Raw genomic sequence first — 16,362 nt, forward strand, 5'->3', positions numbered from 1 at the left:
AGCAGAGACCTTGTAAATAGTGAAATAAAATTATTTCATTGGTATTTGTTGAAATATGTGCCAATGCAAGCTAATGAATCATTTAAAGAGACTCAAAATTATTCAACATCCGTCACTGCAATTTTGCAACTATTTTACAGGATGAACTCTTAATCAAAGAGTTTTGGTAAATTTATAAGAAAAACCATCTGAAGGTGTCTAGAGAGGGTGAGTGTGTACTGAGAGTACACTTTCATTTCCTTTATGCCCACGCCGCACTTCCTGATTTATTTTTCATTTCGTAACATCACCTGACATTTAATTACTTTGAGACTTGAGACTTGCGCTAGGCAGTCAACATCATCACCCTGGGCAAACCTGAATTACAATACAATCTCGTAAAGAGTGGGCACGTATCATAAAGACGAGTGGGGAGTCTATTAAACCGTCCTCCTCTGTAAAACTTAATTTACCTAATGGAAGCCCTCTGATACAGCAGCAGAGACTGCGGAGGAAAGGAGGCGGAAAACAGGATGGCTGCAGAAAGATTTAGTGTCGTAACGCCTCTACTGTCATGCTCAGAGAGATGTCTGATGGAGGGGAAAATAAGAGTTGTTTTGCTTTTAAGCACACTGGAGAACATGATGTTCTGCTATGCTAAAACCCAAAGGGATAATTCACCCAAAAAGGCATATTCTGTCATCATTTACTCACCCTCATGTCGTTCCAATCCAGTATGACCTTTCTTTGGAGGACCAAATATTTTTGGAAGACTACATTTGCTACTTTTTTATTATAATTTGATGCTGGGGTTCATCTGAACTGACTTGAGCTGAATAATGACACTATTGTCTTTGAACTATAGTTGACTATAAGTTTAATTTATGAACTCTGCAACACTGACCCTGTTACTGAACTAAATTGAATCAACATTAGACTAAATTGAGCTGAATGACACTATTGTCTTCAGTAGAGCTGTTTTTTTTAGGGAAGTCGTGGCCTAATGGTTAGAGAGTCAGACTCGTAATCCAAAGGTTGTGGGTTCGAGTCTCCGGCCGGCAGGGATTGTAGGTGGGGGGAGTGAATGTCCAGCGCTCTCTCCACCCTCAATACCACGACTGAAGTGCCCTTGAGCAAGGCACCGAACCCCCAACTGCTCCCTGGGCGCCGCAGCATAAATGGCTGCCCACTGCTCCAGGTGTGTGTGTGTTCACTGCTGCGTGTGTGCACGTTGGATGGGTTTAAATGCAGAGCACGAATTCCGAATATGGGTCACCATACTTGGAAGTATGTATGTCACTTCACTTCACTTCTTTTTTGTTTCATAATTTCCTTTTTATTTTACTGCAAAGTTGCTTTGAAACAATCTGTATTATACTGCAAATAAATGTGACTTGAATATAAAAAGTGAACCTGGGGCTGTCAAACTACATTTGAAGCTTTGCTGAAGCCATACAATAGCTTTGTGTGAGGAAAAGACTTTGTGTGTTTTCAATACGCAATTTGCAGGAATGAAGGAGTCATTCTTCTGAGAATGGTTCACAAAACTGTTAAGATTTTTTAAATGTTTTTTAAAATAAGTCTCTTATGCTCAAAAAGACTTCAATTATTTTGTCAAATATACAGTAAAAACAGTAATGTGAAATATTATTACAATTTACAAAAGAACTATTAGTGCTCAGTTATTAATAATGGTTTATTATCAATTACGAAAACAGTTTTTGCTGTGCAGAAATTGATACTTTTTCAGGATTCTTTAAAGAGTAGAAAGTTCAATGAACAGCATTTATTTAAAATAGAGAGCTTTTGTTCAAATAAAAATGTCTTTCCTGTTGATCAATTAAATGTGTTGTTTTCTATTGTATTTTTTTGTCTTAATCTAACATTTTTAATGGTAGTGTATAATGGTTTCCAGCTGGAAAAACATTTTCAACATTGATAACTATAAGAAATGTTTCTTGAGAAGCTAATTAAAATGTTATTTGCATTTATACATGATTTGAATGATCATGTGACACTGAAGACTAGAGTAAAGTCTGCCAAAAAGTCAGCTTTGCCATCACAGAATTAAATGACATTTTAAAATATTAAAATACAAAACAGTTATTTTGCTCAAATAAATGCAGCCTTGATGAACATAAGAGACTTCTTTCAAAACATTAAAAAAAATCTTAATTATTCCAAACTTCTGACCAGCAGTGAATATACCTTTATAGAATACTCTCAATGTATCATACTCTTTGGAAACCTGAAAACTCCAGTTCCATCTCTTTGTTCCACAGATGAAAGAAAGTCAAAGTTGGTAATCAAAGAAGGTTAAGTGAAAGATGTCCACCCCTAATGGCACACAGGCATGTTGTTTCCACATGACAGACATGCATTGCTCCAGATGTGACAACTAGTCCATACTGTCACGGGCTCAGACAGAGTGAGCAAGGTGACCAGGCATTAGAGACCGGACACATGTCCTTGTCAAGGCAGTCTGATGGTAGAAGAGAGCAGGGACGCCAGCCATGCATGACAGCTGTAAGACAGCGAGAGACAGGGGACAGAGACCTCCCCCCTCAGGTGCATATGCTGCCGCTTCACCCACAGATGTGCCAGTATAGTGAGTCATGACAGCCTGTGACGGTGGGGAAAGAGAGGATACTTCCATTTCCCAATGCAACAGCCACCGTTAGAAACTAGCACCGGTTTGACAGCTTGTTCAGTGCATAGGCTGATGAACCAGTGACCTAACCTACTTCGGTATGCATGAAATGTCAGTTATTAAGAACAAAACTAAAACTAATCCCCATTATTTAGTATTATTTTAGTTTTTTTTTTCCCCTGATGTGTTTTCTGCAATCACAGTGAAACAGCTGTAACAGATCTTTTCAAGCAGGAACTTGGATCTATCCCTTGGTTTTTGATTGGATGGAAAGGGGTGGGGTTTAGGTCGAACTAAATGATTGGAGAAGTCTGGCATACATCACTCAGGACATCCAAGACATAGATGAGTTTTTTTTATTTACAGATTTGTAGAAATGTAGCATTTCACCATTTGCTCACCAATGGATCCTCTGCAGTGAATGGGTGCCGTCAGAATGAGAATCCAAACAGCTGCTAAAACATCACAATAATCCACAAGTAATGTAAGTAATCCACAAATTGTGTGTTTGTGATATGAGACCTATGGACTTTTTCAGTGGAGGAAGCGTAACTAAGGATAGAGAATTGGTATTTTGACCAGAAGCAATGCTTTAATTGGTAAAACTCTTTAACAATGGACTTGTTTCTCATAAAATGCAGGGTTTCACTTCACAAGACATTAATTGATGGACTGGTGTGGTGTGGATTACTTGTGGATTATTGTGATGTTTTTTATCAGCTGTTTGAACTCTCATTCTGACGGCACCCATTCAATGCAGAAGATCCACTGGTGAGCAAGTGATGTAATGCTACATTTCTCCAATTCCGTGAATGATGAAGAAACAAACTCATTTACAGCTTGGCTTGAGGGTAAGTAGGAAATCCTGAATATATTCCTATAGTTCACCCAAAAATGAAAATGTACTCACCTTCCAATTATTTCAAACATGTGTGAGGTTCTTTGCTTCTGTTGAACAGAAGAGAAGATATTTTGAAGAATGTGGGTAACCAAACAAACAGTTGACAGTAGCCAATGATTTCCATATAATATGGAAGTCAGTGGCTACCATCATTTTCAGAATATCTTCCTTTGTACTCAACAGAAGACAGAAACTCTTGTAATATTTTATCTTAGGGACCAATTATCACTATTAACTAGTTGCTTATTAACATGCATTTTACCAGCATATTGGCTATATATTAGAACCTATATGAAGCCCATATTAATGCCTTATTCTGCATGACCATATTCTATATTCCTTAATCCTACCCCATACCTAAACTTAACAACTACCTTACTAACTAATAACAACCAGTAAATTGTTATTTAATAGTTGTATTTCACAATGAGATTGGAAATTCACACAGGTTTGAAACAACATGAAGGTGAATGAATGATGACAGAATCTTCATTTTTGAGTGACACTTTATTTTAAGGACCATTTCTCACTATTATTTCCTTAGCGTGCATATTACTGGCATATTGGCTGTTTATTAGAACTTAAAAAGCACATATTAATGCCTTATTCTGCATGACCATATTTTAGATCCCTTAAACCTACCCCATACCTAAATTTACCAACTACGTTTATTGAGGGAAAACTCTTTTAAGCAATACTGAATGTGTTCTCTAATCTAAAGTGTTGCCGAACTATTCCCTTTAAGTCATGTGATATAAATAATAGATACAGCCTAATTTGACTGGTTTAGCCTGAGGAAAAATTATATTGGGGGGGGGGTAAAAAAATTTGATTTTGGTAATTTTTTCAGACAAAAAAAGTTGCTTATTTTTTATTATAATTATTTTTTGGCATATTAAATAAACCATACTTTCCCCCCCTTCTGACCAAAAAAAAAAAAACACAAAAAAGCTAAAAGAACACTCCAGTGGATCCAAGCAGTTCAGCTTGAAGATGATAAGGGATGCCTGTAATCACTTATCCAATTGTGTATGCCTGCGGCAGACTTTATTTTTGCTCATTGAAAAACCAGTAAAATAAATAAGCAAGATAATTCATTAATTCATGTGAACACCACAGACCTTGTGAAATATTACTACAATTTAAATCAACTGTTTTCTATTGTAATACATTTTAAAATGTAATTTATTCCTGTGATGGCAAAGCAGAATTTTCAGCAGCCATTACTCCAGTCTTCAGTGTCACATGATTATTCTTGTTCTTATTATTATTATTTCTTGTCATTATTCTCAGTCTGACCCATTCAAAATGTTTCCTTGGTTCATGGTTCAGTCCAACTCGGTTTTCAAACAGAAATAATGTTGTTTTTCTCGGTAGCCAACAATATTAATTAAAAAGTCATAAGACATGGAAGACTTGAACGATTTAGCTAATACCTTTACACACTAATTAGTCATAAATTATCTTTGAAGATTAGGAAAAAAGCATAATGATGTTTACATTGTCTGACTTGTAACCCGGACAACAGTAAGTAATGAAATAATAATGCAATAATTTGGAAAAATAGGCATTCTGGACAAAAGCACTGTAGTTTCAGATGATTTAATATTCAGATTTAGGTCTAAACGTAATTTGTTTTACATTTGAATACAGCTACAGTAGATAAAGTTAATTCACTTCACTATGATGCTGAGGAATCTAATATGTGTTTATCTAGTCTTATCCACACACTGACTGCATTACAGATTAGTTTGACAGCAGAGAAAACCTGAAATATATTTGTTTTCTTTTCAGATCAGCAAACCAAGAAATACTACTGCCATCTTGTGGCCTACATGTTTCACAACACAATGCCTGCAAAAGCTATTACAGTATTTTACAGACCCTAGCACCCATTTATCAGCACTCGGGTCACTTTTTCAAAACTCTTCTCACAGTAAGCACATCAGCAGTCTTTACAGGATAGACCGTGGATCATTTATCATAGCTTTGGCACAAAATGCATTCAATGACTCCATCAAATTGAATTATTTTCTCACATAGACAACCACCACAAAAATTCCAACAAAATGTACCTACATGCCAATTTGCATGTTGGCATACTCTTTTCAACACTGTTAAACTTGTGTTCAAAACATAACATACAGCAATCTGCTATATTTCTACAGTAATACCATATTGAAATATATTTCCAAACTAAAGAATGAAACACTACCAAAACAATTACATGAACTTTCAATTTGATTACCACCTATATACAAAAGAGTAAACATAGGAATAATTTTGTATATAGACCATGTGTACATATACAGCAGTGAATGCTAACCGCAGAAACAAAAGAACAATAGGAGCAATGGGGACAATGAGTTAATTTGAGATATGTATGTAGGGTTTTGGTGGTATTATTGCATTTTGAATGTGAATATAACAGCTGTGCTAAGCTGAAGGTTCCTTAGTACAACTGTGAGAAGAGTTTTAAAACAGTGACCTAAGCATTGAGAAATGGGTCCTGGTGATTGTTACTAGAAAAAACAAACAAAAAAACAATAATAATAAAAAATCTTGAAACTATGATCAAAACTTCAAACCTCATACAGTACCTTTAAGACAAAATTAAGCACCGATGCTTTATTAAAAATATATATTTCCCTCAATTTAACTGAGAAGCCATGTATAATTTTCCAGAGTAAACATTAAAGCAAATAAAACAGTATTAATGTTGTGCTACATTATTATTATTACTGTCATTGATATATTTGTGCTTATTTTGGAAAAATAATCACTGGGAAAAGACAATCCCTATAGGTTTGGATGTGAATGAAATCCATCAACTGTATAAAAATGATGTTAGATGAAAACTATAAACCCCTCAAAAACAAAACAACAACAAATCAACTAAATATTCAGAAATATGTTTTGTATAAAGAATGGAAAATCACATGTATTCTGAATCAGCATATTCAGAATTATCTGGAGTCTACATCACAGGTAATTGTTACTGTACTCTAGCTATGGTCATGATCTCACAATTTCTGATTTCTTATTCCTTTCAGCCCACCACAAAAAAAAGGTCAACTGCAGTAGCACAGATCTCATCTGAGACGAGGCGTTCCTTCTTTTTGTCCTCCACCCTCTTGTACATATTCCTCTTGTTTTATTTGAGCCGTTTGTTTGGACTTGAAGCCGATGGACCCTTTTGTAGCTACTTTATATAGCTTTTATAGCTACACATTTTTATAGCTTTCCTTACTGGAAACCTGTGTGACCCGATTTGGCAGGTATCACAGTAACCATGGTGAAGCAGTATGCAAAGTCATTAGCGGGTCATTAGAGGAGTCAATATCACTAATAAGGTTTTTAATAGTGAACAGCCACAATGTTTCTAATGCTTCATTAAATTAGACTGTTTGCTCTGGAACATTCAAACTGGTTTAATTAAGGCTGCTGCTCCAACCGCTAAACACTCATTTAAAAAACGTTAATTATGCCAGACAAAAGAAAACAATTATCTGACAGAATTGTATTATTATTATTATTACTATGTTGTTATAAATTATTATTAATTCATCACAATTCTGAGAGAAAAAAGGTCATAATTGTGTCATATAAGTTCTGTCTGTCTCCATCCATCCATCCAGAAACAAGCTTCCATGTTAAAGGGATAGAAAAAATGAAACCACACAGTTTTGGTTTCCATTGGCTTTCACTGTATGGACGAAAATGCTCCACAGAATAAATAAAGTCATACAGGTTTTGAACATCATGAGGGTGAGTAAATGATGACAGATCCATTTAAGAATCAAATCATTTGTTCTCCACAGTTAGCATAGAAAATGCAAGAAAATGTTTGTCCTATAAACAATTTGCAGGTCTGTCACTTAAATGCATGGTCCCAGTGAATAAGATGTAGCATGATTCCTGGCCCCACACACATTATACCACAAATTAATGTGGTATTATTATTATTATTATTATTAGTCTGCTAAATGACTAAATAAATAAATTAATGTCTATTAGTATTTAAGCTTTGAATGACTATAAAGGCAGTATAAGCCAACTGCATAATATAAATATTATATGCAATCGTGATTTGTGTCCAACAAAGCCAACACTGAATGGGATAATTAACTCAATTCACTACAGAAAATACACTGCAATTTTCCAGTAAACTGTAATGCTCAAGATCATTTAGAGACTGTGTTCTTACCTCTGTACTGGCAGCTTTACAGAGGATGTCAGATTGATAGTGTCCTTGGTGATCTCCACTTTGCGGACACTTCCAAAAAAGTCAGTGATGAGGACGCTCCCGGGATCCCTCTGGAAGAGGTCAGTACGGTGACCCGGAGTGGACACACACTGACTCTGCGGGCACACCTTAAACTGAAACAAACATGCAACTATCAGTCAAATGAGACTGAGACACACAAACAAAGAGATTAATTATGGGTTGCCAAGTTCTAAGAGTGCCTTCATTCCCAAATGGATTTGCGGTTTAATAGAACTGCAAGCTGTCAGAAATGAATACAAAGAAAAAGAACAAAAATTACCATTTAAATCACTTCTGTTCCTGCACGTTCAGCCATGGTGTGCAGGAAAGTGTCATTAATATGTGAACTTGTGAATTCTTATAAAAACAGACTCTAAAAATGAATGAAAATCAGCTTGCAAAAAAATGCAACCAGTAATAGCTGTTAAAACCTCATAGAGGTGTTCAAAATCATTTTCATTTTAAAAATATGGAACAAATGTAATTAAAATGTTACCCTGCATACATTCCATTCCAAAGGATTAAACATTTGTTTCTCAATGGGTCCACATTCTGTGAGATTCAGGCCATTATCTAAACATTTAATACATCTATATTTGGGACTTTTTATTCTTAATCCACCCTAAGCTCTAAATCATCATTTTTACTATGACCTCAGGATGAAATATTTTAAGACCCAATCCTGTCCAGCTGGAATGAGGTGTGTGGGGGGTTAACATTAAATTGCATTCACCATTCACAATTCATTTTTTCTTCCATATGACGACATATTTCACTGAATATTCTGAGACTGAATATTCAATGAGATTCAATAATGTCTGATTTTATCCACTGGGAAATGATTGGATTGTGAAAAGTGGACTTTCTGTATCAGAATGGAGCCAGACTTGAATGCGGGTTAACAGTTGATTGTGGAAAGAATGGAAATTTTGACCTGCTGGGAACCGAGATCATGACAGGGAAAAGGAGACTGCCTCTGGAATGGCATGCACATATGAATAATGCACAATAAGACCAGTTATGTGGACTAAAATTTTAGATTTAGCAGGAATAGGGGCCTATGAGTAGAGGCATATCACCTTACAATAATGACTACACAGTTTAGTCTGAATCACTGTAAACATGTCAATATAAAACTGTTTTAAAATGATTCAAGCCAACCTAATCAGAATCATTTAATACAATTTACCAAAAACATCAAGAGGTCCTTTGAAAATGTTTGTTAAATGAAAGCAGTTGAGAATTAATGCAATAAATATGCTTATTAAATTCATAAGCTGCAACTGCAGCAAAAATCAGCGAAAAAAAAAAGACAAAAACAGGATTAAAGACCAAATAATTTTGTAAATTATTGACTATTTGGCTGATAATTAATAGAAAAATACGCTATAAATGAAAACACCGCTTTCCAGCAATTCAGCAAAATAATAATAATAAAAAATAAATGTGACATTTCACCCTTTACACTGCCGTTTAAAATAAATGTTGCAAAAGAAGTCTCTGCTCATCAAGGCATTTATTTGATCAAAGATATAGTAAAATCAGTAATATTGTGAAATATTATTACAATTTAAAATAAAAAATAGTTTATGACTTTTAATTAGTACTGTCAAACGATAAATCACAATTAATCGCATCCAAAATAAAAGTTGCTGTTTACATAATATATGTACAGTATGTGTATATTTATCATCTTGTATATATAAATACACACATATAGTATACATTTTTTAAATATTTACATGTAAATACATTTATAATAAATATATTTAATATATAAACATTATATATTTTTGTGTGTCTGTATTTATATATACATGTGTTTATATACATAATAAATATACACAGTACACTACACACACAAATATTATGTAAACAAAAACTTTTATTTTGGATGCAATTAATCGTTTGACAGCACTACTTTTAACATGATATAAAATACTATTTATTTCTGTGATGGCAAAGTTGAAGCAGCCATTACTTTATTCTTCAATGTCACATGATCCTTCAGAAAACATTTTACTAATCATTCAATTAAAAAAAAAGCATTTCTTATCATTATCAATGTTGAAAACAGTTGTGCTGCTTACTATTTTTGAAAATAATGACATTTGTTTCAGGATGGAGAAAGTTCAGAAGAACATTGTCAGGAACTGTGCTGGGAGGAACGATGGAGACGTGGAATAAACGAAACTGTCTTTAATATAATCCAAACAAGGGGTAACTCACAGGAAACGGCTGGAGACACACGAACATGACGAACACGACAAAGACAGACAGCACAGACCTTGACTTAAATACATAAGCTTAATAACGAGAAACTGGGAGCACATGGGGAGGGAAAACACACAAAACAGTCCACGGGCGTGACAAACATCTATTTGAAACAGGCATTTTTGCAAATTAAAAGTCTTTGCTGTTAATTTAAAAAGTAATAATAATAAAATAAAAAGTCTTACTGACTTCAAACTTATAAATAACAATGTGTGCGTTTATGGCTGGAATGACTACATACCAACCTTGACATGACTTCGAAGTTTTAATTTCGCAATTTCAGAATTAAGCTAAATGAACATCTGCCACAAGAAGAGCATTATTTTCTCCCAGCGCACAGTGAAAGCCAGAAAGACATTCCACTATCTTTCTGATGACAGTGAAAGAGAGATCATTCATGCGAGAGATCATTCATGAGAGTTCAAGTAGCCCTTTTTTATCAACATTAAAACCTCTCTCTTTCTCCCACGGGAAATCAATAATATCGTTGCTAATCCAGTAGAATGGAGAGAGAGCGAGAGAAAAGCACGGGGAACAAAAAAGCGCCAGAAAAGAGGCTTTTGTTGGACCTGTTTGATCTAGGAAGCACTGTGCCAAGCAGAGAGGATGTGGAGGGCAGGAGAGATCAAAATGAATTGTGGGAGTTGGTGGGACTCCAACCACTCAGGCTCACCCAGGCCTTCAGAGAAAAGGTCTCCCTCCTGACTGTTTCAAAGCTGTCTGACCTACACCTGTATTAGCCACTCTGTTTAAAGTGGCGTGCTAAGAGACCTGTGGTCTGCAAGGCCGTTCTTTTCATCTGAGGCGACAGGATGTCTTTATGACGGATGTTTTTTAAGTTCAATTCGTACTAGTGGATAAGGGAAATGCTCCTAAGGGACGATACATTCTTCATATCATTTGGCTGGAATTATAAACAAGCACCAAACAATCACACACACACTTACCAGATCGTTCATGTTGGCCTGGCTAGCGGGGTGGACTTCCTCCAGGAACTCCAGTAAGTAGAAGGTGTACTTGTCCATCAAATGGACCCCTATTGCCAAGTCTGGCTGATGCTGTATGGACAAAACAATACAGGTGAACCAATTATACTTTTATATACTCCACTAATAATTTAAAATCGGTTTTAACTATAAATGTTCAGGGCTTTCTAGGCAATCATGGTTTACAGACTGTCTAGTTTAGTGTATTATAGCCTGTTTACACCAAGTCCGATGTGACTAAATTAAATGATAATTTAATAAAAATGCGATACATTTTTTGCAATAAAAACTATTAACAGTTGTGTATATACAGTTTCTGTCTTTTGATAAATACATCCTTGTAAAATGTCTCATATTTTATAAAATCACAATTATATTTATTAATTTTATCTTGTCAAATTTCGTTATTTTTTGCTTCTTTCAACAAATTTCGAAACATTTAAAAAATGTCTAAACATTTATTAAACCATAAATATATCCTTGTAAAAATAAAACGGTATGTTTTAATTAAAAATTTGCGATGATACTGTACATATTTTTCTGCCTTGTTTTTTTATTATAGTAGAAAAAATTAGTAACAAACTCTTCAGAATAATTTTTCATAATTACATTGACAAGATTAACAATGCTCACATAGCTGGTCTGATGAAACATTTGAGATACAATACAATTCTGTTCAAAATATTGAGGTTGGTAAGATTTCTTTTTTTTTTTTTTTTTTTTTGAAGGACTGCATTTATCTGATCAAAAATACAGTGAAAACTGTAATATTGTGAGATATCACTACAACTTAAATAAAGCTACACTAATTTAGTTTTTGATTTTGAGATGAACAAAAAGTTCTGAATCATTTATCTGTAATAGAAATCTTTTGTTACATTATAAATGTCTTAAACTGCCACTTTTGTATTAATTTAATGCATCCTTGCTAAACAAAATCTGACATATCTTACTGTAATGATCCATAAGCCATTTATTAAATTGCTTTGATTTTTTTTTTAATTTAAGCGTTAAAAATCTTGTTGTCAATGATTTTCATGTCAATGATATTTCAAAGGTTTTGCAGAATTGCAATAATATCCAACAACTACAACTAATGTTAATTGTCAGGTGTGCAGAAGATCAATATCAGAAGGATTGACTCACTGAGAGCGAGTCCTCTCCCACTTGGCTGCTGGCCAGGGCCATGAGGTTGGGCGAGTAAAACCTCTCATACATGGAGGCCCCCTGGCACGTGTCTATGATGAACAACAACTCGTTGTACCTGCAAAGAAAGAACGTCATTTTAGAGCCGGTTGATTATTGTCCGATACAAATCACTTCGTTTGGATAATGTAATCTACTATCGTTTGTAATTAAAGCTGGTCATGAAGTAATAAGAGCTGACCTGCAGTACAGGGCTCAAGGCTGTCTGAGCCACACTCACAATACAACCAACACAGCACTCTCTGCAAGCCATTGCCATGGTAACCAAGAACCTGGGATCTATCAATGCTCATTTACAAAATAAAAAATATAATAAAAATTAGAAACCACTTCTAGCCAACTCTGATGAATGAGAGAGAGAGAGAATGAGAAGGCTTGGAATCACATGAACCTGAGATGTAATGGGGGAACAATGAATCACAAAGGGGACTTCGGTAATTTATTGGATCAAGCCTGCAATTACCACATTGACAGGCACAAAACATCCTGTGCTGTAGTGCTCTACAGGAAGAGAGGAAGCTGTCATTGCACCTCACACTAGCCTCCCACAATATTTACACAATGCTGGAACCTAAACAGCCTGTTAGAGCATTTATAACACACAATTAATACATTAGGCAGCTGCAGCATGGCTTCGGCTATGTACATCAATACTGTGTCCAGGAGCCAGACTATGAAGGCCTGACTGCATGTCTTATGTTCGATGTCGTTTAATGTGCATTTTGGAATTTGTTTTGGTCAATTTCCGCAATTTTCTCTCAAAAGCTGCAATTACACAATTATTAAGCTGAATAAATACATTTGCTGACATGACTGGAAGTGTGATGTTGCTTTTATTCAGCAGTTGAATAAGCATTCAATTAACGTTCATATTGAGAAACTTACGTTTTTAGATGCAATATTGTTAAGTTCTTTATTTTTCCTCCACCAATGAAAATTGTTTAAAAGAAACTAAGCCACTGCTTAATGAATCTGTCATAATGAATAAATCAGTTAAGTGAATGCTTCACTCAAAGATAGTCAATTGTTTTATCCCTGAATAAATCAGAGATGGACAAAGTCAGCCGAGATCTTACATATATTATTATAATTATTAGTTAAATGGCTATAATAGTTTAAAGTGTTAAAGTGCCATTCTGAGACAGTAAAAACACCAGATAATGAGCTTCTAGGTATTTTGGATTGAAAATGCAGATATTTATAGAAAAAAGGCAAGTTTGCATCCCAGGTTTGTGAACAAATGAGTTAAAACAATGATTCATTGACACACTTTTAAAAACTCATCAATACGTTACTATCGTAATGATATAAACTGCAGAGATTCACTAGAAAATCCCAATCACTAAGGCAGAAAACAGCTTACAGCTTGTCGGTCTGCACAAGTGCAAACAAGTGAAGTGATAATGAAAAGTCTCAGTGCTCTTGGACTGTTATATCAGCACTCTTGAATTGCTGCTTGGCCAATCAAATTTCCGAACCAGAACTAATAGTTGTATAAAGAAGATTTTAGAATTTACGTTGAGTAGTGCTTGCTTGTGGATGGTTGTTGATTCTAATTTGTTCAGCTGTCCTATACTAGTATGACAAATGGAACTAGTTTCTATGCACATTTTTATGCAAATCATCTTACAGTATACTCGTTATGGTGGAAGTCTCCCAGGAACAACCCAAGGTTAAGTGGCTCGGTCAAGCGCATAACATTGATATCCATACATACAGAGAGGGATTTAAACCTATAACCATTCATTTAACAAAACAGATCTTTCACAACAAGATTGAGATTGTGTGTGGGAAAACTTATTGATTAATATAATTGAGTAGCTCATATAAATTACTGATTATGTTCACTGCAGCTCTTTGTATAATCACCTCCTCTTTTGCCACATCTGCTCAAAGGCATCTGCCAGCTCCATGTTGCTGATCTCCTCAGAGTCCTGGAACTTCAGGAAGCCGTTTCCACCATGACCTGTGAAAATAGAGACCCACAGATTCAGAAAAGAGAGGAAATGAAAAAGCCAGTAATGAGGCTGTTACCGGTCTGACCTGTCAGGTAGATGAGAATGTTGCTGCGGTCATCGGAAAGCAGACGTTTGGATCGAGGGGTGCTGAGGGGGAGACGCCCTGTCAGGACTCGCAGGAAATTCTCCACTGTGACCTGCAAAACAATAAGAAATGCTTTTAAAAGAGGACCTACCACAAAAAGCAAGTGAAGAGTGCAGAGACAGAGTCTGGGTTTGGGTCTCAAAACTCTGTCCTTAAAAGTCGTAAATAATTTAATTGTTCAGGTTCGTAAAAAAAAAAAAGAAAAAAAAAAGCCAATTCATTCAGGAAACGTCACTACTGTATGCTACTCAGAGACAAGCAGCAGTTAAACCTTCTTTGACTAGAAATATTTTAACTGAGTTTTTAAAAATTCTTGTTATGAAACAACTAGCAGAACTGATGACAAGTCTTACTAGTATCCAATATTAGTGATATTTGTTTCAAACCAAGAGCAGCTTCACCTCATATCCGCGGTAATCCACCTCCACGTCATCTCCATACACATTAAGCTCCATGTTCTTATGACTGAACACAGTGGCTGGTTTGGGGTTTCTATAGTTACAGGCCATATCATCGGCTAGCATCAGCACAATGTGACTGGGAAAACAGAGCAAACACATCTAATCAGAGCGGACAGGAAGACTTTTACTGCGGCTAGAGACATAAATATCACTGCCTCGTCGTGACAAAAGAGCACACACGCAGCTCTCTCTGGAGAACACAAGTAAAATAATGGAAAAACAGTGGGTAAAGACTATTTAAATAATGTGCCACTGTGTAATGAGGATGCCAGGAGGGAAAATAGTAGATATACTATAGATTGGTCAAATTATATTGTGGTTCAACAAGCCACTGTTTCTTACATGTGTCAAGAGAAAATGCTGTAGAGCATAATTTAAGTAAATGAGAAAGTTTACCTGTCTGGAATGCCCAGTCTCTTTACACTTCTGTATACTGACAGCGTGTTCGCCACATGCCGATAATTAAACCAGAATCTAGACGTGCAGACCTAGACATAAAGATGATTATAAGACTCCAAAAATCATGAAAAAGCAGCAATTAAGAAAGCATGTTGGCGAGTTGTAATTCTAAATACACTGTAAAATCATGTTATACCTCTAATTTAACTTTTTTCTTTTCTGTTATTGCTATTATACTTGCTGCTTCTCCTATTTAGATTTAATGTATTTTTATTTTACATTTCATCTAATATGTATGTTTTATTCAGGTTATAAGTTAACAGTAATAATACAGTAGTTCTTAAACAGTGGGTGGGGGCCCACTAGGGGGCCTCAGCAAACTTCTAAGGGGGCCTCAAGATGGCTTAAATTTATTTTAAGACAAAACATGCACTAAAACAGGTTTAAAACGAGTTTCTTATTTTAATTCACCGCCTTTTCCTTTCCTGTACCACTGTTTTAAAAATATATATATATTATGATTTTAAAAGTGTGGTTTCTAAACCTGGAAAAGTCATCATGCAAATTAATAAATTCATGTAACTCCATGGGCTTTTATGAACATTACATTTGACTAGTTATGCCAAGCTCAAAAATCTTTTAGCAAGTAGCAAATGTGAATAAAAATATCCTTACAACAAAAGGTCCTTATCTTTAATCACAAACAACTTGAATGAGGTCTTTGAAGGTCTTGGAGTCAAAAGGTTGAGAAACACAGCTCTAAAATGTCTTTCTAAGTTGTCACAGGATAAATCTAGTTTGCCATGTTGAGCATTTGAAAATTATTCATTTATCATATGTTGTCTTGTAACACCTCTTCAATAACAAAAAAATATGTTTAGAAAATTATGCATTTTAAATTATAATTGATAAGTTCTCAAACTTACCAGGACTGCCCAGTTGTTGGTATGGCCACTGCTGAAAAACTGTCCAGCTTTGTTCTAAAAAAATAAATAAATAGTGCATTATTAATTTAGTGAAACACTCAACAGTACAAAATGTGGAAATTCTCTTTTTCGGTTAAATCCAAGGGTAAAAGAAATGTAAACTCAGACTATACATAGAGTCTTTCCCCTTTTTAGCCACTGTATGAAAGC

General features: G+C 35.1%; 1 protein-coding gene across 1 annotated transcript in view; it reads right to left on the bottom strand.

Moving 5' to 3' along the window:
- Positions 1-16,362, bottom strand: part of pigk (phosphatidylinositol glycan anchor biosynthesis, class K) — a 42,157-nt gene that overhangs the window by 21,334 nt on the left and 4,461 nt on the right. The window contains exons 2-9 of the mRNA XM_079379140.1: positions 16,153-16,206; positions 15,224-15,315; positions 14,768-14,903; positions 14,307-14,418; positions 14,133-14,229; positions 12,204-12,321; positions 11,019-11,129; positions 7,738-7,910 (exon numbers count right to left, since the gene is read on the bottom strand). Coding sequence (XP_079235266.1) covers positions 7,738-7,910; positions 11,019-11,129; positions 12,204-12,321; positions 14,133-14,229; positions 14,307-14,418; positions 14,768-14,903; positions 15,224-15,315; positions 16,153-16,206 — 893 coding nt within the window. The remainder of the gene's footprint in view (positions 1-7,737; positions 7,911-11,018; positions 11,130-12,203; positions 12,322-14,132; positions 14,230-14,306; positions 14,419-14,767; positions 14,904-15,223; positions 15,316-16,152; positions 16,207-16,362) is intronic.

This window comes from Barbus barbus (genome assembly GCF_936440315.1).
Source record: "Barbus barbus genome assembly, chromosome: 26".
In the NCBI taxonomy this organism is placed as follows: domain Eukaryota; kingdom Metazoa; phylum Chordata; class Actinopteri; order Cypriniformes; family Cyprinidae; genus Barbus; species Barbus barbus.